Below are 27,878 nucleotides of genomic sequence, written 5' to 3' on the forward strand. Positions count from 1 at the left end.
AGGAGCCTGGGTGAGAGGCTTCCGGGGAAGCTGGCTGTCCCCATCCCCATCCCCATCCCCATCCCCATCCCCATCCCCATCCCCATCCCCATCCCCATTCCAGGGAGTCTCAGTTACCTGGTTGAGGAGGTGTGGCAGGCGGTTTGCAGTTCGTTTGGAAATGTGTTGTCCTCACTGGTCTCTGAGAGACTCCCCCGGGAGTGAGGTCACCCTGGTCTCTAACTGCTTTTGAAGTCATGGCCCTCAGAGACCATCACTTCTTTATTGCTCCTAGTGATGTTATTGCACCCGGATTGCGACTGTATTTAACAGGGTTTTGAAGTGTAATATTCATCAGGCAGCCTGTACAGACGACTGATGTCCGAACACGCAGCAGCGTTGTCTGACGCTTGGTGCCGAGTGCACATTGTAAGAGCCACCTTGTGTCTTTTTTGGTCCTTGGGGAAAATTGCAGCATAAAAGGGAGCAGTCCCTTCCCTAATCGCCACAAAGCAGCCCTGGATGGACGGCAAGCTGGGCCTGGCCTTCAGGGTGCGGCTGGGGGCACGCGGCCTCGTAAAGAAGCTGCTGTCTGATCTCTTTGGACTTTATTGGACTTTCTTTCTTAGAACAGCTTTCGACGTACTGAGCGCCCGGTCCCTTTCACAGGCAGTTTTAACGCCCAGGCTTCTCCCTTCTCTCCACAGACGCCGGCTCCTCTCCCAGAGGGCCTCGCTGGAGACGCTGGAAGACATTGAGGAGAACGCCCCCCTGCGGAGGTGAGTGTCCGGCGGGCGTTTCCGTGTGTAAATGGCTCACTGGACAAGGTCACAGCCACAGTTAACACTCCTGATCTGCAGAATTAAGTGTTTAAAATGACATCTGAGCGCCAGGGTCGTAGTTTGGACACCCCTGCCCTGAGGACCAGGAGAACAGTGTGGGGTCCTCCTCCCTTCCCTGTGAAAGCTGCTGGCGATGAAGACAGCCCAGCCTGGCCCCCGTCAGGTGCCATGTGACGCAGCAGACACGACCCTGGGCTCGCGTGGCAGTGCCCTGTGCGGCCAGGTGCTGGGCAACGCGTGAGGGGAGCTGTGCCTGCTCCGTGGGGCTGGTCCCTCCCTCCCTGGAGATGACAGAAGTGCGTGCGGCACCTTTTTGGGTGACTGCAGTGCCGCCCCGTCTGCACTGTGGGCCAGCCAGGCCTCCTGGAGGAGGCAGCACTCGCTGCCGCCCAGCCGGTGGCCCGTGGGGGCTGCTCCTGCAGAAGGAGCTGAGCGAGCTGGGCGCTGGCCGACAGGGCACACGTGGCAGCAGCAGGGGAGCCGGCGTAGGATGTTCCCTCAGCTCGCACAGCTCCTCCGGGAACCCACACCTGCACCCGTGGGTCGGGCCATGGGTCAGGATTGGGGCGTCCTGGGCCCTTCCCTTTGGGCCTGGGAGATGCTCATGTGGAGGGAGGCAGCTCACCCTGGAGCCGGCTCCTTCTGGGCCCAGAGCCTCCCCCCAGGTCCTGGGTTTTGTGCACAGACCACTGGGTGGAGGGTGGAGCATGGACAGGCCTGCGTCAGGTCGAACGTGTCAGATGCCCTGAGTCTCATCATTGACTTTATTCCAAAGAGACAGCGGGGCTGATGGTTCAGTTTCCGCTTTTGAAAACGGTTGTGACTCGGGGCCCGTCCCAGGTGAGTGCGTGTCACTGCGGGACGACGAGGCGTGGTGCGTGTGTCCTTCCGTCGTGGCTGCTGTCAGTATTGGGAGAAGGGCCACTTCCTGGAGGGAGGGCTGCAGAAGCGGCACTAAAGTCCGTGGGGGCTGGCGCTGGCCCACGTGATCAGCGATGGGGGACGGTGCTGCGAGCAGCTGCCACACACGGGAAACCAGTGTGCGGAGCTGGCAGCCTGGTGTCCCCAGGGCCTGAGCAGCTCGTGGTCAGGGCGCCTGTGGCCGTGCGCCAAGGGGGCCCGGTGGGAAGACATGGCTCCCCTTTAGGGGCCCAGGTGGTTAAGGGGCCGAGGAGGCGCTGGGCATGTGCTCCTGGCCACACGCCCGTCACCCTGCCCCTCTCAGAATTGGCCCAGGCTGAGCCTGCTCTGCCCTTGTGCCCTGGTGGCAACACAGGCCGAGTGAGACCGGGTATCTCCCTCAGCTCTTCCAGAAACTGCTGAATTCCCAGCAAATCTTGTTCAAATCCAACATCTAACCATCAGTCAGAAATAAGGGAATCAAGGCAGTTTAAGAAGTCTTCATTTTCCCCTGGACTTCTTTCTTACTTAAAAATTTTTTTGCCCTGACCAGTTTGGCTCAGTGGATAGAGCGTCGGCCTGCGGACTGAAGGATCCCAGGTTCGATTCCAGTCAGGGCATGTACCTTGGTTGCGGGCACATCCCCACTGGAGGGTGTGCAGGAGGCAGCTGATCGATGTTTCTCTCTCATCGATGTTTTTAACTCTCTATCCCTCTCCCTTCCTCTCTGAAAAAAAATCAATAAAATATATTTAAAAAAAAATTTTTTCTTGGAAATATACTTGTTCCTAGGAAATAACATCAGCATGGCATAGCAGGAGGGACCTTAGGTTAGGAGTCAGGGGATTTGAGGGCTTGACCGGATTCTTCTACACACTGGTCACATGGCCTTGGAAGTTCACTTAGCTTCGCTGGTGCCTCAGTCTTCCCATCTGTAATGCGGGAGGGACAAGGGGCTGATCGCTGAGGTCCTTCCCAGCTCCCAGGTTCTGTGAAATGAATGTATCATTAACAGTACTGAAGTTTTGGGGAAACTGGGGGTGGAATGCTAATGCCCAACTTGCCTTTAAACTCAGCACATTGAACAAGTGGCTCCAAGGCATCTATTAAAAACCTTTTGCATAATTACGTGTGTCCTATAATCAGTGCTAACAAGAAAGAGCTAATCTTTCATTAAATTAGTTTTTAATTTAATCCTACCCTAATTTAATTTTGCGTCACTTAAAGTGTATGTTTTAAAATGGATGTTTACATGTTAATTCAGGCGGTTTCAAAATTAATTCATTCTTTGCTCACCCTGCCACAACACGTGCTCAGTCTTCCGGTTTCCTTGGCAATGGTTGCTAACGCCACGATTCCCTAGGGTGTCCTCAGGCTCCCTGGGGATGGAGTTGAATGCTTAAAAGATGCAGGACAACACACTGCTCCTTGAAAGGGAGCCCAGGCAGCTAGGATCGGGCGCTGAGAGCCACATAAAGCACCTTTGTTAAGTTCTCCTTTTGAAAGTCTTGCTTTTCTCTTGTGCATCCCAGTGTGTTAGTAAGTTTCCAAGAATTGAGCATTTACAAGGAGGGGGTTTCCTCTGGCCTGGTGGTTACCGAGTGTCCTAGAAATAAGATCCCAGGACTCCCTAGGTGTCCAGAAAAACCTCGTTTACCTGCGCACACGTGGCAGCCGCTGCCGCCCCAGTTTCCAGCCTGTCTGGGTCGGTGGGGGCTGGCTGGTGCCCTGTTCAGCGATTGCTGCACCTCCTCCTTCCCCTGCTGGTGCTGACAGCCACCGATGACTCCCAGTTCCTGCAGAGGCCTGTGGGGCTGTGTCCCCCGACCTACAGCCCTCTCTGCGGGCCCAGAGGCAGGGAGCAGCCGGTGTTCCTCCTTGGGCCTGGGATTGAGTCGGGCTTCCGGCCCCTGGGGCAGGTGGGAAGGTGCTCACAGTCCTGCTCACTTTGCTGTGGCCACTGGCCTGGACGGGCCGGCCGAGGAAGCTCTCCAGTGGGGAAGGCGGGGAAGGGTGTGAGGCACAACTGACCCCTCGGCCTGTGCAGGATCCCCTGGGGGCGTCCTTGCACTCTCAGAGCCCCCTCGCCAGGGACTGAGCTTCTAGAATCCTCTGCTGTGTGTGAGAGCGACAGTGGGGACCTTGAGTGACTTGCAGACTCCAGCATTGGTTTCTGGGGGTAGAAGTGAGGCCATGGGGTCCTGGGCCTGCCCCACAGAGCTGCCCGAGAAGGCAGGAGGAGCCCCCAGGAGACTGAACCTGGGCTAGAGCCTGAGGGGGAGTGGGGTTTGGGGTGCTTCCCCCCGAAGTCCCCAGGGAGCTCTGCTAAAGGCCCTCCGGCAGGCAGTGCAGGTCTTTGAAAGAATCTATTTAAAGCCAAGAACTCAGGACCCTAACAAGGACGCACTTTCAGCAACATAGGGGGCAGGTGGTCCCCGAGTGTGCACCCTTTGAGGCCACTGGTCTTAAGAACCAGGGCACCTGAGACGTGTGTGCATGTTTGCATCCACGTGCAAATGCACGGCTGTGCATGTTTCCATGTGACTGCATCCTGCGCCACCTACAGATGGCGGAGCTCTGTACAGGCCGTCGCGGGAGTCCTCACAGCAGCACCAGGGAAGGGACGACTGTGGGGGTCGGGGCTGCGGACCCTGCTCGGATGCAGTGACCTGACTAGACCCCAGGGAACCCCCTTTTCCTCGAGAGTCACCACATACCTGGTGTCACGCCTTTGCTTCGTCGCACTCACGGCTTCGCTGTGATTGTTTGCAAGCGAAGTCACATTTTAAGGGGCTGTTTCTTAGAAAATAAATAAATGTCAGTGCCCTTTGGTGAAAAGCTTCTAGAAAGACTGGCCCTTCCTAGAGGTGGGGAAGGGGCTGAGGGGATGGACGCCCTGAGGTCTGGACCTAATTTCCCCTGAGCTTGGCCCTTGGGGGATTTTAGAGGTTCGGTTGCTCTGTGGGTCTGTGACCCGGCCCCCACCCCATCACCCCCGGGTCCTGAGCCCACCTGCCCACACCCACCTGCTTGTTAGTTACCTTGTTACTCTTGCCCCTGAAGCCTCAAAGTTCAGACCTGACTGAAGTTGGGGACCCAGCCCGACCTCGCTATGGCTTCGGCAGTGGGCACAGCTCCTGGAACTTCCTCTCGGAGGCTACGTTCTGGGGTCCCCACTCCCAATGGCAGAATCAGCCCTGGGGTCAGAAAGGTCTAAGTGAACAACAATATTTGGCAGCAAAAACCAAAACAGACCAGTCAGTTCCCTTTTCCAAGAAAAGCCTTGTGTGTGGGGTGTTTTGCTTTCCTTGGTGTTGTTGCAGCTGTGGAGCTTGGAACGCACCGGTAACTGTGAAAACACACACACAAGTCAGGTCTTTCAGCCCATGGAAGCCCGTGTCGTACATTCCAGGAAAAAATCATTTCAATCCAAGTCGTTCTGTTCAACAAATATTTGTTTAAAATTTATCTTAAAAACAAAAAGGAGGAGACGCCGCCCCCTCGCCAGGGCTGACCCTCCTTCGAGTGAAGCTCCAGGCGGAGCCGCGTGAGAGCCGCAGCTGCGCAGGCAGAGGGCTGCGGACAACAAGGTGGCTCAGGGTTGTTTCACACGGACTTTTCCCGTGTTGTTTCCCTCCGAACCTAAGATGACAAGAAGGATTGATGTCTTCGGACCGATAGGCGGAGTCGTGGTACCTGAGGACAATGGTTTTCGGGAGCTGGCGTTTTGGAGCCCATATAACTTGTTATCAGCATCATCAAGGAAGTTGTCTGTCTTCGGTGTTTTTTAAGCTTCCTTGCTCCCAGCCATATTGTCCTCATTATCCGGGGGTGACTCACCCCGTTTGTCTGGTCTTTCCTTCCTGTCTTTGTGTGGAGGTGGCTCCGCCGTCCAGCGGGCCCCTGACTGCATTTTTGAAATGACTTTGTTTTTCAGATGTCGAACTCTCTCGGGTTCGCCCAGACCAAAGACCTTTAAGAAGATCCATTTCATCAAGAACATGCGGCAGCACGACACGAGGAACGGCAGGTACCGCACGCACAGACACCCCCTCGGCCTCCTGCTTCCTCACACTGCCCAGAGGCTGGGTGAGGTTTCGATGAACCACGCGCCGTCTTTTATTTTTTACTATATCTTCATTGATCTCAGAGAGGAAGGGAGAGGGAGAGGGAGATAGAACATCCATGATGAGGGAGAATCATGGATCGGCTGCCTCCTGCACGCCCCCCACTGGGGACCTGCGCCGGCAACCCTGGCCTGTGCCCTGACCGTAATCGACCCTGGTCCCTTCGGTCCGCAGGCCGACTGGCTCTATCCACTGAGCAAACCGGCCCGGGCCGTACTGAGTCTTTAATACCACGCACGTATATTTGCATGGAAACCTTTGAAGAGAAACAGTTGAATTTCGTGTTCTGTCTTTTCCCTCTTTTTCTGCTCTGTTGGGCTGTTTTCTGTTTTCACCTGGGCGGTGCGCCTTGGTCAGCGGATGCCCCCCAGGCCTGTGCTGGGCGCGTCTTGGTGCCGCTGGGGAGCTGCAGGAGCGTGAAGCCATGGCCTTGCCCGCGGGTGCCCCTGGGCACTGGCGCGCTGCCTGGCTGCTGGCACTGGGCGCCTGTTTCTCCAGCTCTTCTTCACAGGGCCTGTCGGAAAGCGCTGTTAAGTGAAAATTTACACGACCCTGATATGAACACTCACTGTCCCGTGACATGTAGATTGGAGGCATCACTGCTGGCGCATCTGCGAGGGGGTGGCTGTGTCCATTCGTGGCAGCGAGGGCAGCATTGGACCTGAGCCCAAGGCGGCTCGGGGTCTCTGGTGCTGCACCCTTAGGGGCAGCTCCCTCCACTTACCTGTGACTTGGGCAGTGGTTCCCCGGAACGGGGGAGTTAGGGACACTGTCCCAGAGCAGACCACTTCGCTTGAGCTTCTGGTTTGCAAAAGGCCACTAATGTCTAGACCAGCGATGGCAAACCTTTTGAGCTCGTCGTGTCCTCATTTTGAAAAACCCTAACTTAACTCTGGTGCTGTGTCACATATAGAAATTTTTTGATATTTGCAACCATAGTAAAACAAAGACTTATATTTTTGATATTTATTTTATATATTTAAATGCCATTTAACAAAGAAAAATCAACCAAAAATATGAGTTCGCGTGTCACCTCTGACACGTGTGTCATAGCCTCCCGCCCCGGAGAAGGGAGCCTGCTCCCGCCCGACTCTGTCCTCTCAGGGCCCAGCTCCCGCCTCCCGTGACTCAGGCTGCAGGCCGGACGGGGCTCCTCGGTCCCCAGACCTGCTGCCCGTGGGCAGAGGCTCTGGCTCCGCCAGGACCAGAGGGCGGCTGGCGGGAGGGAGGGCAGCTGTCCTCGGACAAGACGCCTGACCTGACCTAGAGTGTTCAGCAAAGTTTAAGGTAGAAACGGGGAAAGATCAGAAACTGAAGACCAAGCGTGATAAGACAATCCTGCGTCTCTTGAAAAACAGCACAAAACACCTCCGTCAGCCTCGTGGTCAGTACGTCAGGGCAGCTGCTTGGAGATACAGCTGGGGCCTCGCATCTCCACATTCACCCCGTCCTCTCCCCGTTCACCCCGTTCTCTCCGCGTTCACCCTGTTCTCTCCGCGTTCACCCCGTCCACCCCGCGTTTACCGCGTCCTCTCCACATTCACCCCGTCCACCCCGCATTCACCCTGTCCACCCCGTTCACCCTGTTCTCCCCGTTCACCCCATTCTCCCCGCGTTCACCCCGTTCTCTCCGCATTCACCCCGTCCATCCCGCGTTTACCGCGTCCTCTCCACATTCACCCCGTCCTCACCCCGTTCACCCCGTCCACCCCGCATTCACCCCGTCCTCTCCCCGTTTACCCCATCCTCTCCCCATTCACCCGTCCTCTCTCCCCGTGCACCCCGTCCTCTCTCCCCGTTCACCCCGTCCTCTTCCCGTTCACCCCACCCTCTCCCTGTTTACCCGTCCTCTCTCCCCGTGCACCCCGTCCTCTCTCCGATCACCCCGTCCTCCCTGCGTTCACCCCGTCCTCCCTGCGTTCACCCCGTCCTCTCCTTGTTCACCCTGTCCTCCTCCCGTTCACCCCGTCCTCTCCCCATTCACCCCGTTCTCTCCCCGCGTTCACCCCGTCCTCTCCGCGTTCACCCTGTCCTGTCTCCGTTCACCCTGTTCTCTCCCCGTGTTCACCCCGTCCTCTCCACGTTCGTTCACCCCGTTCTCCCCGCATTCACCCCGTCCTCTCCGCGTTCACCCCCCCCCCCCCCTCCCCCCCGTTCCCTCCCCGCATTCACCCCGTCCTCTCCGCGTTCACCCTGTCCTGTCCCCGTTCACCCTGTTCTCTCCCCGTGTTCACCCCGTCCTCTCCGCGTTCACCCTGTCCTCTCCGCGTTCACCCCGTTCTCGCCCCGTGTTCACCCCGTCCTCTCCGTGTTCACCCTGTCCTGTCCCCGTTCACCCCGTTCTCCCCGCGTTCACCCCGTTCTCTCCGCGTTCACCCCGTTCTCTCCCCGTTCACCCCGTTCTCTCCACGTTCACCCCGTTCTCTCCCCGCGTTCACCCCGTCCTCTCCGCATTCACCCTGTTCTCTCCGCGTTCACCCCGTTCTCTCCCCGTTCACCCCGTTCTCTCCCCGCGTTCACCCTGTCCTGTCCTGTTGTTTGTTCTTTTTTCCCCGTTCACCCCGTCCTCTCCACGTTCACCCCGTCCTCTCCGCATTCACCCCGTTCTCTCCCCGTTCACCCCATTCTCTCCATGACATCAGACCCCGGTGTGTGGAGGGAAGTGAGCCCCAGCGGGAGGCGTGGTCCGATGGGGGGGTGGATCTTCTTCGAGTCAGAACCACCTCCAGGTCTCCTGAATCAGTGAAGCCGGGAGGCTGGATTGGGGACCTGATGGAGTGAGGGGGTCAGGGAGAGGCCAGGACCGTGGCCGCCACCAGCAGCCGGAAGGGGCAGGGGCCTCGTTAGAGTTCAGAGGGTTGTGGCCCTGCAGACGCTCAGTTTCTGACGTGCAGCTCCAGCACGGGGCGGGCACAGGGTGCTGTTGAAGTCGCCCCGTTGTGGTGCATTGTGGGGCAGCCCCAGGGAATAGGCAGCCCCAGGGAACGGGCAGTGGCTGCAACCACTTCTTCCCAGAGTGCTCAGCCCGCACCTCAGCCGCTCAGCTGCTCTGGGCCCTGCCACATTGGCAGATGCATGGGACATGCTGTTCCAGTTCAGGAGCTGGAGGAGGGAAGGCACCTCAGAGAAGAGGGACCTAGAAGACTGGCCTTGGAGTGGGCTGGGCCGGGACAGGTCCTGGAGCAGGAACGGGGGCCAACAGTTGGGCATGGAAAAGGGAGAGCCCGGACGAAGGGAAGCATGGCCAGCACCATGGTGAGTGAGGCTGCACAGGGCGTCGGAGCGAGGGGGCGGGGGCGCCGAGCTGGCACAAGTCAGGTGGGAAATGCCTTGCAGGCCTACGCACGCCATGCAGGCTGGTGGTGCTGTCATCACAGAGCTGCTAGCCGTCTTTTCATGACTGCCCTCTGCCATCTCCACAGCCATTCCCATTGATTTCAGAGAGAAAGGGAGTTGGGGGGAGAGAGAAACATCAGTGAGAGAGAATCACCGATCTGCTGCCTCTTGAACATTCCACCTGCAGACCTCAGGCCTCCTCACGCCAAGAGAGACACCTCGAGGCCTAGAAATAGAGCAAGATGCTGGTTTGGGGCTTCTGAGGCAGCACCTACAAGCCCTGGATGACCCTGGACGCCGTCTGCTCAGACACTGGGCACCGGGCAGCCGGGTTGAAGGCAGATGCAGTACACGTGGGCCATGGGCTCTGTCGATTATAGGGGGCCGTGTACATTTCCCGGCCGTCCCGAGACCTCCGGCATCTCACCAGGGACGCAGGCTTTGTGCCCTGAAGCGCAAGTTCCCTCAGACCAGAAACACTTTCCTAAGCACAGAAAAGGGGCTGGTGAAGAAGAAAGTTAGAGGGTGCCTCCTGGGAGGGTTTGGAAAACCCTGGACCCAAGGGAGCCCACCCATGGGCCTGCCGCGCTGACAGACTCTGTGTATGGGAATGTGATCTCTAATCCCTTGAAGGCCCATCTCTCTGGACTTAGTGCCTCTTTGAAGCCCTTCCCTTCCGTGTACCACTTCCTGCTCATCCTGACCAGCTCCAGCTCCGTGTCGCAGACGGGAAACTGGGCTTCTCAGGCCACTGGTGCAGGAGAGAAGGCGCCCCCGTGGCCGGAAGGGAGACGTGGAGGCGGCCGGTTTCCCAAGCTCATCGGGCCATCGGAACAGAGCGGGGCTGTCATGTCGTCCTGCACTGCATCTGATCTGCTTCTGCAAACGCACACGCGCGTGTAGGGGCTGCGAGTCTGACGTCCTGGTGTGTGTGCAGGATGGACGCTGCCTGGCGCTCACAAAGAGTGAATCGGCACCTTCACAGGAACCCCCGGTCTGGACTCCGCGTGGGGCTCCAGAGTCACTGCGTGGAGCTGCCGGTGTAGGAAGCAGCGGCACGAGCTCGCCGTCCCCCGGATCCCAGAGCTACTCAGGACACACGTGGGCTGTGTTCTCAGCGGCTGCATTGACCATGGCCAGCTCCGTGGGGCGTGAACCGCTGCAGACCTGTGGGACTTCTCTGTCCCTGAGAAAGTGGGCGGGTACGGATGGTGGCCGAGAAAGGACGGGACGTGCCGAGGGGCGTGTGGTCCTCCCTCGCCTCCCCCAGCCCAGCTGCTGGACCAGAGAGGCACCTACTCGCTGCTGAGCCTGCCCTGTGCTTAGAGGAACATGCTTTTCTGAATGAGACTCGAGCTGTCGGCCGCTCCCAGGCCTCCTGGCCAGACCACACAGTGCGAGCTCTCGTAGCAAACAATGCAGCTCATTTACTGATGGGCACGTGGTGGCTGCAGCCTCGGAAAGAATGCTCGCGTTTCGCAGGCATTACACGCTCTCATTCTCTTGTTCTAGTAAAAATGTCCAAACAAGTTCGGTGTGTGGGAAGGAGGGCACTTTAGCCCGAGTGACGAGATGCCGTCCGCTAAGCCAGACGAGGCTGTCCAACGCCTTCCTTCCTCACGTGGACGGGGAGAGGGCGGGGCTCCAGGCTTTTCTCCTGGTGGAAAGCGGGTGGGGGTACAGAACCCCTCTCCTCCCATCTGGGCAGGGGTCCAGGCTGTGCAGAGCGGGGGACACAGAGCCCTGATATCACAGCTGCTGTTGGGGTCGGTCACCCTCTGTCCCCACCCCACGCTCCGCCTGGTGACCAGCAGGCCAGGCTGAAAGACACCCTCAACACCGGGTGAAGGCTGATCACTGGGTGTCCGAGGAGCCCTTGGGTGCCCAGCCCAGCCCACAGGAGGAGCCTCTTCTGGTCACAGAGAGGAGCGTGGCCTCAGGCACCTGGGGTGATGGGGCCCACGGTCAGTCACACCCGCGAGTGTGTCACCTCCCGGGCCTCCTTTGTTACAGTATTTAGATCTGGCGTCTGATAGACACTTGTGAGTAGTAGCTATTACATCTACTTGAGCAAATCAACACGGAGCTGCATGGCAGCTGGGTCTCCAGAGCGGACCAGGGAGCAGCAGGGTGTGGCCTGCAGGCCTTGGCCACCCCTCCGGGTGGACGCCAGGTCCTTGTAGAAGTGGCCAGGCCTCGGGGCTGTGGCGGCCGATGAGAATCCCCCGTGAGAGAGAAGAGGCCCTCTGTGTGTGTGTCCGTTCACAGACAGGCCACACGTGTTCCTTCGTCGTCCGTGGAGCACAGACCGCAGGGTTCTCAGTCTGAGACTCTGCTGGTGAACTCCCCTCCCCCCCAGGAACAGGCTCCAGGGACTGGGGCGTCCTGAGCTCTCATCGCTGCAGCGACGTTACAACAAGGCAGCTACATTCCTGTCCTTTCCACGTGGGACACGGGGCTCGGAGGGAAGCTCCCGTGTGTGAAGCTGGGACGTTGTTGGGTCCCGTCGGCCACTGTGGACGGGAGTCACTGTGCAGTGAGCAGCCGCAGTCCTGTCCCCGGTGATGGGGACTCAGTGCTCCCAGGGCGTTGGGGTGGGGGGCTGCCAGGTGCCACGGCTGCACCCACCGTGGGAAGAGGGGAGCAGCCCCTGGTTCGCCGCTCTGGGGTCCGTACCCTCCTGAGGAGGAAATCGGGAGCAGAAGCAGAAGCAGCGCCGAGGGGAATGAGTAACTGGGGGAGGGGACGGCGGAGCCCGTGTTGAGGGACAAATACGAGTTCCCCGAGTGCCGTGTGGGCACAACAGGCAGAAGGAATAGCAAAGGACAGAGGCGTGCAAGGCGGGACTTGAAGTAGGTGTGCAAGTCCTTTGTGGTGAGTGAGGGGCGTGGGGGTGCCGTGTGTGAGGGCCAGAGAGGCAGGAAGAGCGAGGAGACAGGCCCGTGCCGTGCTGGGAAGCCCGACTGGCGAGCGTGGAAGCCACGGAATGTCCCAGTGAACCAGGTCAGAGCCCCCCAATCTGATGCCGTTGTGGTGCTGTCTGCTCTGCTGGCTTCAGGATTAGTTACTGAAGGGAAAGATTACAGAAGCCAGCAAGCTTCGCATCTGATGTGTGTTGCCATGGCGCCAAAGAATGTTGTTTTTTAATTTCCACTCATTTCTCCATTGTTTCCATCCATCACTCTCTTTCGCAAACGTTATTCTCGATGCCAGGGTAAGTGCTGCTGAGAGCTCACTAATGCCTGTCTGCGTGCCCTTCGATTGCGTAAGAGCGTCATGTAGAGCCGTTTCCAGGAGTGTCTGTCGCAGGGATGGGGCTGAGGCTGCTGGTCCTGGTTCCTTCATTGACCCTCAGAGCCCGTGTGCCGCAGCCTGGGAGACACACCTGCCAAGCATCTGCGTGTCTCTCCTGCTCATGGTTCCTGGCCCGTTGCTCTTGCTCCGTAACTGCAGGGTGAGAGCCAGGGGTTTAATGTGGCTGCGGGCACAGCACCGGGCACCCAGCTCAGCCCTGGGCCCGCCTGGCCTGTGCAGCCCACAGCCAGCAGGTCGCACGGAGGACTCGCTGTGCTCCTTGCAGACCCTCCGAGCAGGGTGTCTCGCTGGCTGACTTGGGATCGGAGGCAGCGTCAGCGGAGGTGGAGGGAGGGGCAGACGCCGCTGCGAATCCCATAAGCGCTTCGTCGCTCGGGGATTTTTAAATTTAAGAGTCTTTGCATTTAGTTTGTTGTTTGTTCTTTTTCTGTTTTTATTTTGTAGAATCGTCCTCCTCAGTGGCAGGCGATCCTTCTGCAGCGTGTTCTCAGTGCTGCCGTATCGGGACAGCGCCCAGGCCGGGTACGTACCTGCACTCGCCGTGGCTCTCGGGCGAGAGGCTGTGGGACCACGTGTGGGAGGTGCCGCCCTTCCCTTCCCGGCAGCTGGCCTCTCTCTGACATGAAAATTCAGGGAAAGTCGAAGGAAAGAGTTCTACCCTCTTTTCAGCCAGAAAGCGTTCTTGCAGGTGTGTGTGTGTGTCCCCGTGTTTATCTGTGTGTCTGTGTTTGCGTATCCCCATGTCTCTGTGTGTGTATCTGTGTGTGTGTCCCGTGTTTATCTGTGTGTCTCTGTGTGTGTATCCCCGTGTCTGTGTGTGTCCCCGTGTTTATCTGTGTGTGTGTCCCCATGTTTGTCTGTGTGTGTCTCTGTGTGTGTATCCCCGTCCCTCTGTGTGTCCCTGTGTTTATCTGTGTGTTTGTGTGTGTATCCCCGTGTGTCTCTGTGTGTGTGTCCCCATGTTTGTCTGTGTGTGTCTCTGTGTGTGTATCCCCGTGCCTCTGTGTGTCCCTGTGTTTATCTGTGTGTTTGTGTGTGTATCCCCGTGTGTCTCTGTGTGTGTGTCCCCATGTTTGTCTGTGTGTGTCTCTGTGTGTGTATCCCCGTCCCTCTGTGTGTCCCTGTGTTTATCTGTGTGTTTGTGTGTGTATCCCCGTGTGTATCTGTGTGTGTGTCCCCGTGTTCGTGTGTGTGTGTGTGTGTGTGTGTCCTCGCCATGCTGCCTGCTGCTTCTGATGTGCACGTTGGCATATCCTCATCCTGTGAAGCAAGAACAATGCAAGGCCCACCCCACCCCCCGGGCCTTGCCAGCTCTGGAGACAGGGAGGTCAGGAAAGGAATGACACAGCGTGTGCCCACTCTGCCTCCTTGTACTGGGCTTGGGCTGGAACCCGACCAGCCTGCGGAGCAAATACCAGAGCAGAGCGGACCAGAAGCAGAGGGGGAACGCCACCTCTCAAGGTCAACAAGCTCCTCCTTTGGTCTGAAACAAACGTAGGTAGTGAAGCTCTGACCTTGCAAAGCGCTGCCTCCTTCCCCAGCCCCAGACTCGGTGCCTCTCCTCTGAGTCCTGCCCCTCACCCGCACCTGCTCCCTGCATCTGTGTCGTCAGGGAGCGGCAGGGGCTCAGGGCAGGACGCTGGGAGCGCTGTGGGTGGCGGGAGCGCCGTGGGTGCTGGCACTGGCCTCTGCAAACTCATGCAGGGCCTCCTTCTGGGTGCTGTGACGGTCACAGGCTGTCCACATAGGACCTGGCCCGAGGGAGGGCGGCAGGTCCTGGTGCTGCTTCACCCTTTACGGTGCCCCCTGGTTCACGGGAGATGCATTTTAAGACCCCGTGGGTGCCTAACCTGCGGGTAGTACTGACCCTGTATATACCATGTTTTCTCCTGTATGTACACAACTATGATAAAGTTTACTTTATAAATTGGGCACAGAGATTAACAACAGTAACTAGTAATGAAATAGGATATGGTAACAATCTGCTGCAGTGAGAGTTATGAGGACGTGGCATTATTAAGTAAAACCAGGGTCGCTTGAGCACAAACCCTGCGGACGGGGATGGGGTCTGATAACGAAGGCGGCTGCTGAGTGACCAACAGGCAGGGGCGTCTGTGGCGTGAACGCACCGACAAGGTGGCTCCCATCGGGTGGGAAGGAGCGGACACTGAGATTCCATTCTGGCCTGAGGATGGCACGGAATTTAAACTTACGAATTGTTTGTTTCTGGAATTTTCCACTTAATATTTTCGGGCCCCAGGGAACCAGGGGTCACTGAAACAGCATAAAGCGAAGCCGTGGATAAGGGAGGACAGCGGTATTTAGGGGAGTCACCTGTGAGGTTATTAGGAGACTCGTCCTGCCACTTGTCCCAGATGCAGATGCAGAATGTGCGAGGACTCACGGGACGTAACCTCACATCTTGGATACGAACAATCAAACTCGCCACTCCCTCAGCTTTTATAGATGAGAAACCAAAATGCAGAAAAAGGTAATTTCTGTAACAAAGCCCCCGGCCGGGTCCCCATGTCACCCAGCAGAGAAGAGAACATGCTCGCGGGGGCGGCACATGCTGACGTCCTCAGGAGAAACTGGCAGCACGAGTCGGATTGAGCAGCGAGACTCAGCAGTGTCCTGCTCGTCATTTTCTTAAATATATTTTCACCGATATCAGAGAGGAAGGGAGAGGGAGAGAGAAACATCCATGATGAGAGGGAACCATGGATCGGCTTCTCCCGCACGCCCCTGCCTGGGGATGTGCCCTGACGGGGAATCGAACCATGACCTCTTGTTTCATAGGTCAGTGCTCAACCACTGAGTCATGCTGGCTGGGCTGTTCTGCTTTTTAAATGTTTTAATGAACAGATACCCTATTTATAATAACTGCCACTTATAATTATCATCTTTAAGCTAATTATTGGGAAATAATTATGCTTAAATGACAAGTGTTTATGCTAGTACATTTATACATATACATATTTTTAAACTCCTGCAGCTCATGTGCATACTAACCAGTATGTTTTCACTGTGGAAAATTCCTTTACCTTTACGCTAAAGCCTCTCCGTGACCAGGACGTAAGTCCTAGGATTCCCGGGATGGAAAGGGGGCTTCCCTGCCTTGCAGCTCGAGCCCATAGGCTCCCTGCTCTCCCCTCCTCCCCCCCCCCCCCCCCCTCTCTCTAAGATTAATTTTTTTAAAAAAGAAAAGAAAAACAAGATAATTCTTCACCGCACACGCCACCGGGCTGCTCAACGCATGGTTTCTGGCTCCCGTGGTTCCGTGGTGCTAAGGCACGTGGACCAGGCCATGTGTGCCCGAGAATTCCGACAGGCGCAGACCAGCCGTGGACGGGTCTATGTGCGTCCCAACTTCATCCCAAGAAAGATTTAAAGACAGGAAACTCAAAAGTCCCTTCACTGCACTTGAACCCCTGACTGGAGAGCATCTGTCAGGGTGGCCTTATCTCTTCTTGGTCTGTCTTCTGGCCCCTCTGGCGGCCGGGGCATCCCAGCCCCTCTACCCCCTCCCCTGCCCCCCAGCTTTGTTCTTGGGTTTAAGCTGAACTGACTGACTGGCTCCTGACATCTGCTGAGCGAAGCAGACAGGCCGGCCCGGGGGAGGCTTCGCAGGCGCTGGTGACAGTCGTCCTGCTGGGGCCCCACCGACACAGAGTCGAGTCGAGCCGAGTCGGAGCAGTGGTTCTCCCCCTTCCGGCCCTTTACACACAGTTCCTCACGTTGTGACCCAACCATAAAATTATGTTCGTTGCTACTTCATAACTGTCATGTTGCTACTGTTGTGAATCGTCATGTAAATATCTGATATGCAGGACGGTCTTAAGCGACCCCTGTGAAAGGGTCGTTCGACCGCCAAAGGGGTCGTGACCCACAGGTTGAGAACCACCGAGTTAGAGGGAGTGGCTATCCCAGCCTCCACCTAGTCCTCTCATACTTGGATTCATGCTCAGACGAGAGAAGAAGGCGAGCAGCCCTACACCTGCGGCTTACGGAGCCAGAGGGCGCTCAGCTCTCGGCTAATCTGAAGAGCAGGTGGGGTGGGGTCCGAGTCCTCAGACGCCCTCCTGTCTGTAGGTTTCCAGGTTCCTTGCGGACTCTCTTGGAGCAGATTCGTTCTCAAGGCCCCTGTTTACTTTGTGGGGCCTTCCCAGAATCCCCAGAATCCAGGAGAAGCACCTGCCCCTTTGCCTTGCCAAGCCCCAGGCTGCGCTTCTCTGCGGAGTGAAAGGGCCCTTTTTCCCTTTCCCCTCCCCCTCCCTCTCTGGGATCCCTCCTTAGGGAGCTTTTAACCCTTTGCTGTCTCTGTCCTGGGTGGGGAAGACCATGGCTTGTTAGTGACAAGCTGGCTGCAAATTGCCCACACTGTTTGGTCTTGGGGTTTTGTTTTGTTTTGGTTAATCCTCACCCTGGGATATTTTTTCCAATGATTTTTAGGGAGTGAAGGGGGGGGGGAGGGGAGAGGCAGAGAGAAACATTGACGTGAGAGACACATGGGTTGATTCCTCCTGCACGAGCTCTCACCCAGGCAGGGGATCAAACCCGTAACCCAGGTACATGCCCTCGACCAGGAGTTGAACACGAGACCCGTTGGTCCGCGGGCAGATGCTCTATCCACTGAGCCACACGGGCCAGGGCTGTTTGGCCTTGCTTTCACTTTCCTGCCTCAGTTTCCCTGTTCCACTTGCCCTGGAATTTTCCTGGCTCCTCACTGCCCTGTTAGATGGGAGATGCTTCTAATAACTGTCTTCTTTTCCCGTTCATTCCCGTTGGGAATTCAGTCTTGCCCGGGGCACGATGGGCACGGAGCGGGGGTGCAGGGCGGGTGCATTCAGACAACACCCAGCTCCCCAGTGCCTGTCCACACCCCTCGGTCTCTGGCTGTCGGCAGTTGGCTGGCCTCGCCCTCCGTCAGCTCCGGTGGGAAATGTCAGTAGCATGCAGCTTGCGAGCAGATGAGCACACGGCTCTTTGCACGGGCGCCGGGCTTGCGGGAAGCAGGGACGCTCTTGGCTGCACGTGGAGTTGGAAGCGGGTGGTTTCCCCAGGTCCGTTCTGGGTGGGAGTCGCGAGGTGGGAATAACGCAATGTGGGCGATGCCGAAGGTCCGCCCGGGACCCAGAGCTTCCTCCTGCTTCCCGCCCTCTTCCACCCTCTGGCCTGTCCCTCCTGCGGCAGGACCTCCTGCTTGGACCGCAGGCTAGTGCAGCTGCATTACAGGCCAGAAGGGCGTCCTGTGGGGCGACTCCATTCACGGCGTCCCGTCAGCGGGAACAGGCACGCCCGTCCCAGACACCAACTCCAGAGCTTTGGGAGCGGGTCTCCCTGTGAGGGGGAGACTGCAGGCCTGGAGTCAGAGCTGCCCCCGCCGCCCCGTGCACATGGCTGCCATGAGAGCCAGATGGTCTTCAGTCCCTGGAGGTGGGGCATCCGCAGGCATTTTGCACATACAGGGCGGGGCAGGAGGGTTACAGCTCTTTCCATGGGAAGCAATACAACGTTAATAAATACGAAAATAAGCTCTTGTTTCTCATACAACCATAAACCTACCTTTATTTTAAATTGATTCCAGAGAGACTGGAAGGGAGAGGGAGAAACATCCGTTGGCTGCTCCCTGCACGCCCCCTACTGGGGATTGAGCCTGCCACCCAGGCCTGTGCTCTGACTGGAATTGAACCAGCAACCTTTGGGGCGACGCCCAACCGACTGAGCCACACTGGCCAGGGCTGTGAGCCTCCTTTTCCGTGTAGATCCGATTGGAAGGAGGTTGGAGTGAGTCCAGGAAGCCTGTGGCTGAGGATTCTAGAAAACAACCACGCTTGTGACCCCAACAGAATAGCGCCTGTGAGGTGTGTGTTGGGGACAGACCCACTGAGAGAAGCATGCCTGGTTGACGGACAGTCACTGGGTGAGCCGACTGCACGGTCGGAGCCCCAGTGTCTCTGGACATGAAGCTTGAAACAGCCGCTTCCGTGTGGCGTTCATGTCCCCAGCCTTTGTTGCTGGGCATTTCAGATGGGGTCGTCCCCTCGTCACTCGGTGACACAGAGGACGGCCCTTCCAGAGAGAGGCCTCCAGCCTCCACACCCCTCCCCCACGGCCGAGCATGTTCCCCCCGCGACCGGCTCTGGGATGATCTCATGGGTGAATCATGCCGTGGTCGGCTGTTTGTAGGAGCTGCCTGCAGAGGCCCCTCATGGCTGCCAGTGCCCGGGGGGTGGCGTGTGGATGGCGAGCTTAGTGGGAGCCCGAAGGCTGGCAGGACTGAACGCTGCTCTGATTGTCCGAGGCCTGGTGGCCTGGCCCGTCCGCTGCTTCTGAACTGGGGGCAGCGCTCTGCTCTGGACCAGCAGGCAGATTGCCCGATGGCGGCGGTGCGGGGCGATGGTGAGGGAACCGCGTTAGCCCTTGTCGCTGAGCCTGGGGTGCAGCCCCTGGTGATGCCGGGCTAGAGGCGGCCTTGCTGCCTAGCCAGCCTCACGCTCTGCTCTCTGTGAAGCAGATCTCTGGCTTGTTATTTTTTAAGCGTCCGGAAATCCTGTTAACATTTAATTAGCTTTTAAGTTAGTTACACATCCACGTGTTCAACGCATTGTTCTTTAAAGATTGATGCCCAGAGGGGCTCCCGGATGCAACCCCGGCCCCAGGAGGCAGCCCCGTCACTGAAGTAAATCCCAGCGGCCGTCCCGGAGGCGGAGGCCCTGAGACGAGCTCATTGTCCACAACACACTCGGGTCACCCACTTGCCAGGTGCTGATGCTTTAAGTCACACGCACGTACGGCTGCTGCTGTCATTGAGAGGAACATCGGTTCGTTAGCCAGACGCTCCCTAAGGAATGGGCCTTGGCTCGGCCCTGCTGCCCAGTTCCATGCGGTGCCACTCAGTGAGCTGGAAAAGGACACGGGAGCACTGTGCCGCCCACAGGAGGGAGTCAGGAGCTGGCCACAGGAGGCCCTGAGCACCGAGGGGACCCCCTCTGGGCACCAGGAGAGCTAGACGGGCCGCTGCTCTGACCAGACGACCCACCATGATGAAATCGAGTACGTCCGCTCTGTCAGGGGACAAAACTAAGACGGGCCTGGGGTTCCCGCCCGAGGTGACGGGCTTCCCAGGAGACCCACGGGGTGAACTGCAGTGCTGTCTGCGAGGGTGGCTCAGCCCCAGAGAGCCCACTTCTGCGTCTGCTTCTTGCTTAGAGGTATCACTGTTGTGGGGCTGTCTCCCCTGGTGTGTTTTCATCCCCTCCCCCATCTTCTGTGGCCCCTTCCCTGTCCTCCTTACACTACCTCCCATCCCTCCCCCCCCTTCCTGGATATGGCTGCGATTTAGACCCCTGGGAGCGTTCAGAACTCCTGCACCCATGACAATGGAATCAGCATGGCTGAGGTGGGAGCCAGACTGCAGGAGTTTGTCAGAAATCCCTGGTGATTCCAACACACAGCTTAGTGAGAACTGCAAGGAGAGGGGACGTGGCCAGCCATCTGCCTACTCTGGGCCTCGTTTTCTCATCTGTAAAATGGGACAGTAATAGCAACAACAGTCTGATAGGGGCGTTGTCAAGAATGAAGGGGCCTGCGGGCGCGGCTCAGTGGTTGAGCGTTGATGTATGAACCAGGAGGTCATGGTTTGATTCCCGGTCAGCGCACATGCCTAGTGCGGGCTCGATCCCCATTAGGGGGCAGCAGAGGCAGCTGATCCATGATCCTCTCTCATCACTGATGTTTCTATCTCCCCCTCTTCCTTCCTCTCTGAAATCAGTAAAACTACATTTTTGAAAAAAAGGATGAAAGGGATGGTGTGTGACAGTCTTTGTCAGGTGTGAAGTGTTCTGCGACTGCTTGCTGTTCACACTGGACATTGTTTTATAGAAAGATACTCGCTTTCCAGGTGGCCTGGCAAAGTAGGAGGTGACCCTTGTGGCGCTAATTCTCTCGTGGCCAGCAGTGAGCCTGAGAGCTGTTCAGGATGAGAAATTCTTCCTCCTGTTGAATAAAGGGGGGGTTGAGAGGGATCTCCCCAGATTTAAGAAGAAGCCAGCAGCAAGAGCCCAGCAGAGTGTAGTCCCTGTGCCCGGGGTGCCTCTGGTGCCTGTGCCATGACCGTCCAGAGAAGAGAGACTTGCTGAGAGGAGGGAGGCCGGGATCCACACTCTGCACCCGCCTTTCTACCCGTTCAGCTGCGCGTCCTTCATGTCAGAGTCGGGGGCGTGGGGGGGGCTGCCCTTGAGCCGCTGACCCGGCCCGGCGGAGGGGCGAGGGGAGGCCTGCTCGGTGCCTCTCGTCAGCATGACTGTGTCGTAGTGAGCATCACAGCACCTCTTTTGGGTACAAACAGCAGCTTTCCTCTCTGGCTTGTCCTCCCAGGGACTTGAAGTCGGACGGAGGGAGACAGTCAGCAGGTGCCGTGAGCCTGAAAGAGGTCATTGGCCTGGAAGGCGTGGAGCTGGGCGCTGACGGGAAGGTAAGGCTGCCCGGCTCCCGTTGGCGAGTCTGTGCCCAAGCCACAGGGTCGGGAAGCAGAAGAGAGGGCAGTCCACGCGCCTCGCTCGAGGGGTGGGGGGCACCTTCCTGGGCTCCCAGCGGGCAGGCGAAGTCCATCGAGGCCGCGATTACATAGCAACACAAGGTTTCCCTGCCTGCGTGTGCACACACGTGTCCACATGCATGCTCTGGGGTGCAGGTTGTGGGTAGTGTGAACAGCAGTAATGGATGGTGCCCACAAGCCGCCTCCCCACGACTAGACGGGTGCCAGCCTCTGACAGAGACCCCAGGCCCCAGGGCTGCCACGCCTCTCACACGCAGCTCACCAGGCTGCGGGGTGACGTCTAGGGTGTGAAGGGTGAATCCAGTCTTTCATGAGCCCCCCAAAGCTTGTTGGGGAGACCATGCAGGGTGTCCTTGGGGAGACCGTCCCAGCAGCTTGCATGCACAGGACCCCCCGGCACAGCTCCCCCAGGGCCTGAGCTGTGGTCCCCAGGCTGGCGGAGAGAAAGATACATGTGCTGCTTTCTCTCCTGAAGGCTGAGTGTCCACCCAGGAATGGGGGGGGTGGGGGCGGGGGCGGGGAGGGGAAGCGGAGGTGAGCCCCGTGGATGGGTCTGCCGCAGGGCACGGGGTCACGCCCCTTGTTAGGGACTCCAGCTGTCGGGGCCTGGAGCGCTGCAGGTGCTGGTTCATGGAAAGCACTGCCAGTCCGTGCCTCGCGCAGCCACACCATCCCCACAGCGTCTAGGCCAGCGATGGCGAACCTGTGACACGCCGGAGAGAAAGATACATGTGCTGCTTTCTCTCCTGAAGGCTGAGTGTCCACCCAGGAATGGGGGGGGTGGGGGCGGGGGCGGGTTTTGGTTGATTTTTCTGTGTTAAATGGCATTTAAATATAGAAAATAAATATCAAAAATATAAATCTTTGTGTTACTATGGTTGCAGATATCAAAAAATTTCTATATGTGACACGGCACCAGAGTTAGGTTAGGGTTTTTCAAATGCTGACACGCCGACTCAAAAGGTTCGCCATCACTGGTCTAGGACAACACATTGTTATCAAACACACATCAGCCGCGTCACCTGAGCGTTCTCACGGGGGAGCGGGGGGGAGTCAGGGACAGCCACAGGCAGCGGTTCTGGCACAGATTTGGCCAGAATAGAAGTCATCTTCCAGGTTCCTGATGTCAGAGTCGCAGTGGGAGACATGCAGCGTCGCTGGGTCGGGCGCAGCCTCACGCTGCCTGGCATGTCTCTCACCTGCCCTTTGTCTTCCTTCCAGACGGTGTCGTACACCCAGTTCCTGTGGCCCACAAACGCCTTGGGAGCCCGGAGGGGCACCATCGACTCCACCTCCTCCTTCTCCCACTTCCGCACCCTGAGCCACCGCAGCCTCTCCATAGGGCGGGCCAGCAGCACCCAGGGGAGCCTCGACACAGGTGCCGGCTGCTGGGTCTGGGGGCTGCGGCAGGAGGCGTCTGGGGTACAGTGTGGGTGGGTCTCCTGTGTGCAGACGGGAGGGCCAGGTCCCTGAGTGTGAGCTCATCCCACAGGCGACGTGATTGGGCAAGAGGATTTCAGCCTCACAACCGGCCAGAGGGTGGCCTCTCCAATGAGATGCCTCCGCCCAGCCCCTGAGCGCCCCCGGGGAAACCCCACGGCCTCGTGCAGAGCGGGCTGGGCAGGACCCGGCTTCTCGCCACCTCTCTGCGCCTCAGAGTTACCTCCCTGTACTGCTTCTTGCCTACACTTTTCAGTGCTCACGTTGGGCTTTTCTTCAAATAATTGGGCCAGAAGCCCAGGGCCCGGTGCAGAACGTCCCTTGTGGTTCTCCGCACGCGAGCGGATGGGCTGCGGAAGGAGGCTGGGTGCTTCCTGCTCGGCCTGAGCGACCCTCGGGGGCTGACGGGAGCTCTTGGTGGCAGTGCCACTGCCCAGAGAGCCCAGGCGATCGGAGGGCTCAGCCTGTCCAGGTGCTGAGTCGGAAACACTGTCCGTGCTCCCACCACGCTGGTCCCCAAGTGCATGGGCCTGCTTTGATCCGTGTTTATATGGGCACAGTAGTCTGCCCAGGAGGGTTCACCCCAAAACGCGCTTCTCACGGGGCTCAGCTGTCAATGACCTGCAGGGTTAGAAACGAGCCTTTTGGCGCCACGTGTTCTGTCCGAGTGTCCCTGTGTTGTCCCTGCTCCGGGGTCCTGTGCTCTCCGGGTCAGGGCGATTCACGTGTCATTTTCTAAAGTGGAAAAGCTCGTCGTCAGGTGAAGAATCTGGTGCCCGTGTCGGAGAGGACACGCCTCCTTGGCTGCAGAGACCGTGACTGCATGGCAGGCAGGCGACCGAGCTGGTGCCCTGACCCGCCCTCAGTCCCCCGCACAGGCGTTCACCTCTGCGCTAACTGTCCCTCTGCCTGTGGCCCTTAGGCAGCGACCTGGGAGACTTTGTGGACTACGACCCGAACCTCCTGGACGACCCCCAGTGGCCTTGTGGGAAGCACAAGCGGGTCCTCATCTTCCCTTCGTACATGGTGAGTAGCATGGAGGCGGCAGGCAGGCCTTCCCTCAGCTGCGCTGCCCGGAGCGGGGCCCCTTCAGACCCTGCTCAGGCTGGAGACCCTCCAGGTGCCGTGCTGATGGGGAGACCAGAACGTGGCCGGTCCAGGGTTCTGCTGGTCACTGGCCTGCACACATCACGTTAGCTACCGGCTCACTCGCCAAAGCGTGGCATCTGTAGACCCACTGGGAGAGGGTGGGCCACCGGCCGCGCTGAGGTCAAGCCAGCTGGTGGAGTCCTCGCGAGGGTGGGTCTGCAGTGCCCACTGAGCAAACACGTGGCCCGGGCTCAGGGCGACCGAGCCCTCTCCCGGGAAAGGGAAGCAGGACAGTGTGGCTGTCACACACAAGCTGTTTCTCGGGCTCTTCCTGTTTTCCTCTGTGAGTCTGGTTTCGGCTCCTGGCTGACCACCTCCCACCGCTCTGCTCCTGGCGGCCGTTCCCCGAGATCAGAGGGTCTGGCAGGGCCCGGGTACTTTCTTGGGGAGACGTGCCAACTCAGAGGCAGGCAGAGCCCGAGATGCCAGGGGAGAGGCGCAAGGGCTTTTGGGAAACCGCTGCCCCTGGGCTGCACACAGGTATCGGTGGGAGAGCACGGCCAGAACGCCCTGTCGTCTCCCTGCCAGCTGGTCGGAGGGCGCAGCTGAGCACACGGCCAGGTGCCTCCCTCCCCCGCCCGTGCGGTCTCTGCACCCGGCCCAGCAGTGAGCCCGCCCTTCTCCTGGGACAGGCCCCCTGTCGTGTCTCGGAAGCCGCAGTGGGCCCAGCCTACATGTGAAGGGCACCTGGCACCCACTCAGACCTGAGTGGCCTCTGTGCCGGGCCCTGGCCTCCGGCCTCTCCTCACAGAACATTTGGCAACAGGGTGACGTCAGAGACACCCGGGGCCTGGCCAGCTACGCCCGCGTCTCCTCCTGTAACAGGCAGGGAGCCAGAGACATTCCAGTGCCAGAGTTGGGATGAATTACCAAAGGCATTTAGTGTATTTATTAATTTTTAAAATATATTTTTATTGATTACAGAGAGAGAGAAAGGGAGAGAAACATCAGTGATGCAAGAGAATCATTGACTGGCTGCCTCCTGCACACCTCACACCCCAGCCTGCAACCCAGGCATGTGCCCTGACCGGGAATCGAACCGTGACCTCCTAGTAGAGCGATGCTCAACCTCTGAGCCACGCCGGCCGGGCCAAAGGCATTTAGTTTAAAACTGGCCCTACTCCTTGCTCTTCCCTCCTTATTCCCCAGCTGCTGACACAGAAAGCGAACCAGACCTGTGGGTAGTTCTTTTCCACTGTGACCTCTGTGAGGTCATTGCTTCTTTAAAAACAACCACCAGAGCTCATCGGTCTGAGCCAGCACACAGTGAGGAGCTCATTGGTCTGAGCCAGCACAGAGTGAGGAGCTCATTGGTCTGAGCCAGCGCACAGTGAGGAGCTCATCCGTCTGAGCCAGCGCACAGTAAGGAGCTCATCTGTCTGAGCCAGCACACAGTAAGGAGCTCATTGGCCTGATCCAGCACAGAGTGAGGAGCTCATCGGTCTGAGCCAGCGCACAGTGAGGAGCTCATCCGTCTGAGCCAGCGCACAGTAAGGAGCTCATCTGTCTGAGCCAGCACACAGTAAGGAGCTCATTGGCCTGATCCAGCACAGAGTGAGGAGCTCATCGGTCTGAGCCAGTGCACAGTAAGGAGCTCATCCGTCTGAGCCAGCGCACAGTAAGGAGCTCATCTGTCTGAGCCAGCACACAGTAAGGAGCTCATTGGCCTGATCCAGCACAGAGTGAGGAGCTCATCGGTCTGAGCCAGTGCACAGTAAGGAGCTCATCCGTCTGAGCCAGCGCACAGTAAGGAGCTCATCTGTCTGAGCCAGCACACAGTAAGGAGCTCATTGGCCTGATCCAGCACAGAGTGAGGAGCTCATCGGTCTGAGCCAGTGCACAGTAAGGAGCTCATCCGTCTGAGCCAGCGCACAGTAAGGAGCTCATCTGTCTGAGCCAGCACACAGTAAGGAGCTCATTGGCCTGATCCAGCACAGAGTGAGGAGCTCATCGGTCTGAGCCAGTGCACAGTAAGGAGCTCATCCGTCTGAGCCAGCGCACAGTAAGGAGCTCATCTGTCTGAGCCAGCACACAGTAAGGAGCTCATTGGCCTGATCCAGCACAGAGTGAGGAGCTCATCGGTCTGAGCCAGTGCACAGTAAGGAGCTCATCCGTCTGAGCCAGCGCACAGTAAGGAGCTCATCTGTCTGAGCCAGCACACAGTAAGGAGCTCATTGGCCTGATCCAGCACAGAGTGAGGAGCTCATCGGTCTGAGCCAGTGCACAGTAAGGAGCTCATCCGTCTGAGCCAGCGCACAGTAAGGAGCTCATCGGTCTGAGCCAGCACACAGTGAGGAGCTCATCGGTCTGAGCCAGCGCACAGTGAGGAGCTCATCGGTCTGAACCAGTGCACAGTGAGGGGCTCATCGGTCTGAGCCAGCGCACAGTAAAGAGCTCATCTATAGGAGCCAGCGCATAGTAAGGAGCTCATCAGTCTGAGCCAGCACACAGTGAGGGGCTCATCGGTCTGAGCCAGTGCACAGTGAGGAGCTCATTCATCTGAGCCAGCGCATAGTAAGGAGCTCATCAGTCTGAGCCAGCGCATAGTAAGTGCTTAGTGAATCACCAGATGCATTGCCCTGATGTCCAGGGAGAGCAGAGCGGTCATGACTGTAGGAAGAGGCCCCGTGTGGTCCCTGCTCGACTTGTCAGTCACTTCATTTGTTAAGTGACTGGGCAGGAAGCTACTCCGGAGCCCACCGGCTGCCACGGTGACAGACAGGAAGTGGGCGTGGGGCCGGAGCGCCTGGTGAGAACTTGGCTCCCTTCACCGCTGAACCCCACAGCCCTCCGCGCCCACGGCCGCACCACCGACTTCGGGACAAGAAAGGGATTCTCTGGGTCAGCAGTTTAACAAACTCTCAGCCCCCAGAGAATCAGGCGCCATTCTCATGGACGTTGAGGTTTGGTGGGAGCTCGGCCACAGATGGTTCACGTCCGGGATGACACCAGCCCCTCCTGCCATAGGCCTGGGGTCCGGCTGCTGCCAGGACAGGGTTTTCTCTTTAAATCATTTCACCGGGAACTTCGCGGGCTGGGCTGCAGTCCCCGTGGGCGCTGTGCACAGTGGGTTCTCCCTCCGTGGGCAGTGGCTGGGTGACCTGCCAGGTCCGCACACGTGTCCCACCCCGTGTTCTGTGTTTCCGAGCCGCTCGTTTTTCATTGAACCTGCCGTGCTTCCTGTCGTGGCTCGCTTTCCAGAGAAGGAAACGCTCCTTCGCTATGGACACGGGCCCTTTGGTAACACGCAGGCGCCTGCGCTTCGGCACGCTCATCTCGGTCATGGATGTGCATGTCACATGAGCCTCACATGCGCCCAGGGGATCCCTCGCCAGACGTGGGCCTGGAGCACGGGCCCCTCACAAGCATCTCACATGGAGCGTGTGGGGGGGAGGGGAGGTTGCTTGCTCACTTTGTGTGTTGGGCAACAGGCATAGGATTTGTCTACTCAGCCACTATTGACGGGACCTACTGTGCGCCAGGCCAAGTGCTTCCTGCTCAGAGAAGGTTAAACCCACCACAGTCCCCATGCTCCTTGACCTCATGGTAGATGTCAGGGAGGGTTGGAGGTCAGAGGTGAGAGGCTCTCGAGAAGATACTGAGAATGGGTGCTGGGAAGGGGGCCATCCCAGGCCTCGGCAGGGAGCCCACGCGGAGGCCCTGTGGTGTGAGAGAAGCTGACTTGGTGTAAAATCAGTATTTTCAACAGAACAGTCAGCCCAGCCGGCGTGGCTCAGTGGTGAGCATCGACCTATGAACCAGGAGGTCATGGTTTGATTTCCGGCCAAGGCACATGCCTGGGTTGCAGGCTCCATCCCCAGTGTGGGTGTACAGGAGGCAGCCGACCCATGACTCATCATTGATGTTTCTGTCTTCCTCTCCCTTCCTCTCTGAAATCAATAAAATGAAATAACAGTAAGTAGCTGTCCTACTCTTTCTGCACACAGGCGCGCGCGCACATGCACACACATGCACGCACACGCACACAAAGTCGAGCCTGCAGGATGACGCTCCTGACAAACTGGCCCCCTCTCCCCCGGGTGCGGAGCCTCATGTGTAACAGGCACTGAGGAGCGAGGACACGGAGGACGCAGTTGCTCAGCCCGGGTTGTTGAGGCCCCTCTGAGGTCTGTGGTCTCGGCCCTTGGGCGGGTGGGCGCTGCCTCCACAGGCCTCGCTGGTGCACGCCTGCTGCGGGGTGACCCTCATGTCGGGTGGGCGCCCCTGCAG

General features: G+C 58.3%; 1 protein-coding gene and 1 long non-coding RNA gene across 2 annotated transcripts in view; one reads left to right on the top strand and one right to left on the bottom strand.

Moving 5' to 3' along the window:
- LOC107184683 overlaps positions 1–761 on the bottom strand; it is a 14,746-nt gene extending 13,985 nt beyond the window's left edge. The window contains exon 1 of the long non-coding RNA XR_001515577.1: positions 685–761. This is a non-coding gene — a long non-coding RNA (uncharacterized LOC107184683). The remainder of the gene's footprint in view (positions 1–684) is intronic.
- CABLES1 (Cdk5 and Abl enzyme substrate 1) overlaps positions 691–27,878 on the top strand; it is a 47,714-nt gene continuing 20,526 nt past the window's right edge. The window contains exons 1-6 of the mRNA XM_015570531.1: positions 691–758; positions 5,659–5,751; positions 12,944–13,021; positions 20,879–20,975; positions 22,281–22,437; positions 23,422–23,525. Coding sequence (XP_015426017.1) covers positions 5,723–5,751; positions 12,944–13,021; positions 20,879–20,975; positions 22,281–22,437; positions 23,422–23,525 — 465 coding nt within the window. The 5' untranslated portion in view covers positions 691–758; positions 5,659–5,722. The remainder of the gene's footprint in view (positions 759–5,658; positions 5,752–12,943; positions 13,022–20,878; positions 20,976–22,280; positions 22,438–23,421; positions 23,526–27,878) is intronic.

Source organism: Myotis davidii, unplaced genomic scaffold, assembly GCF_000327345.1.
Source record: "Myotis davidii unplaced genomic scaffold, ASM32734v1 scaffold1467, whole genome shotgun sequence".
NCBI lineage: Eukaryota > Metazoa > Chordata > Mammalia > Chiroptera > Vespertilionidae > Myotis > Myotis davidii.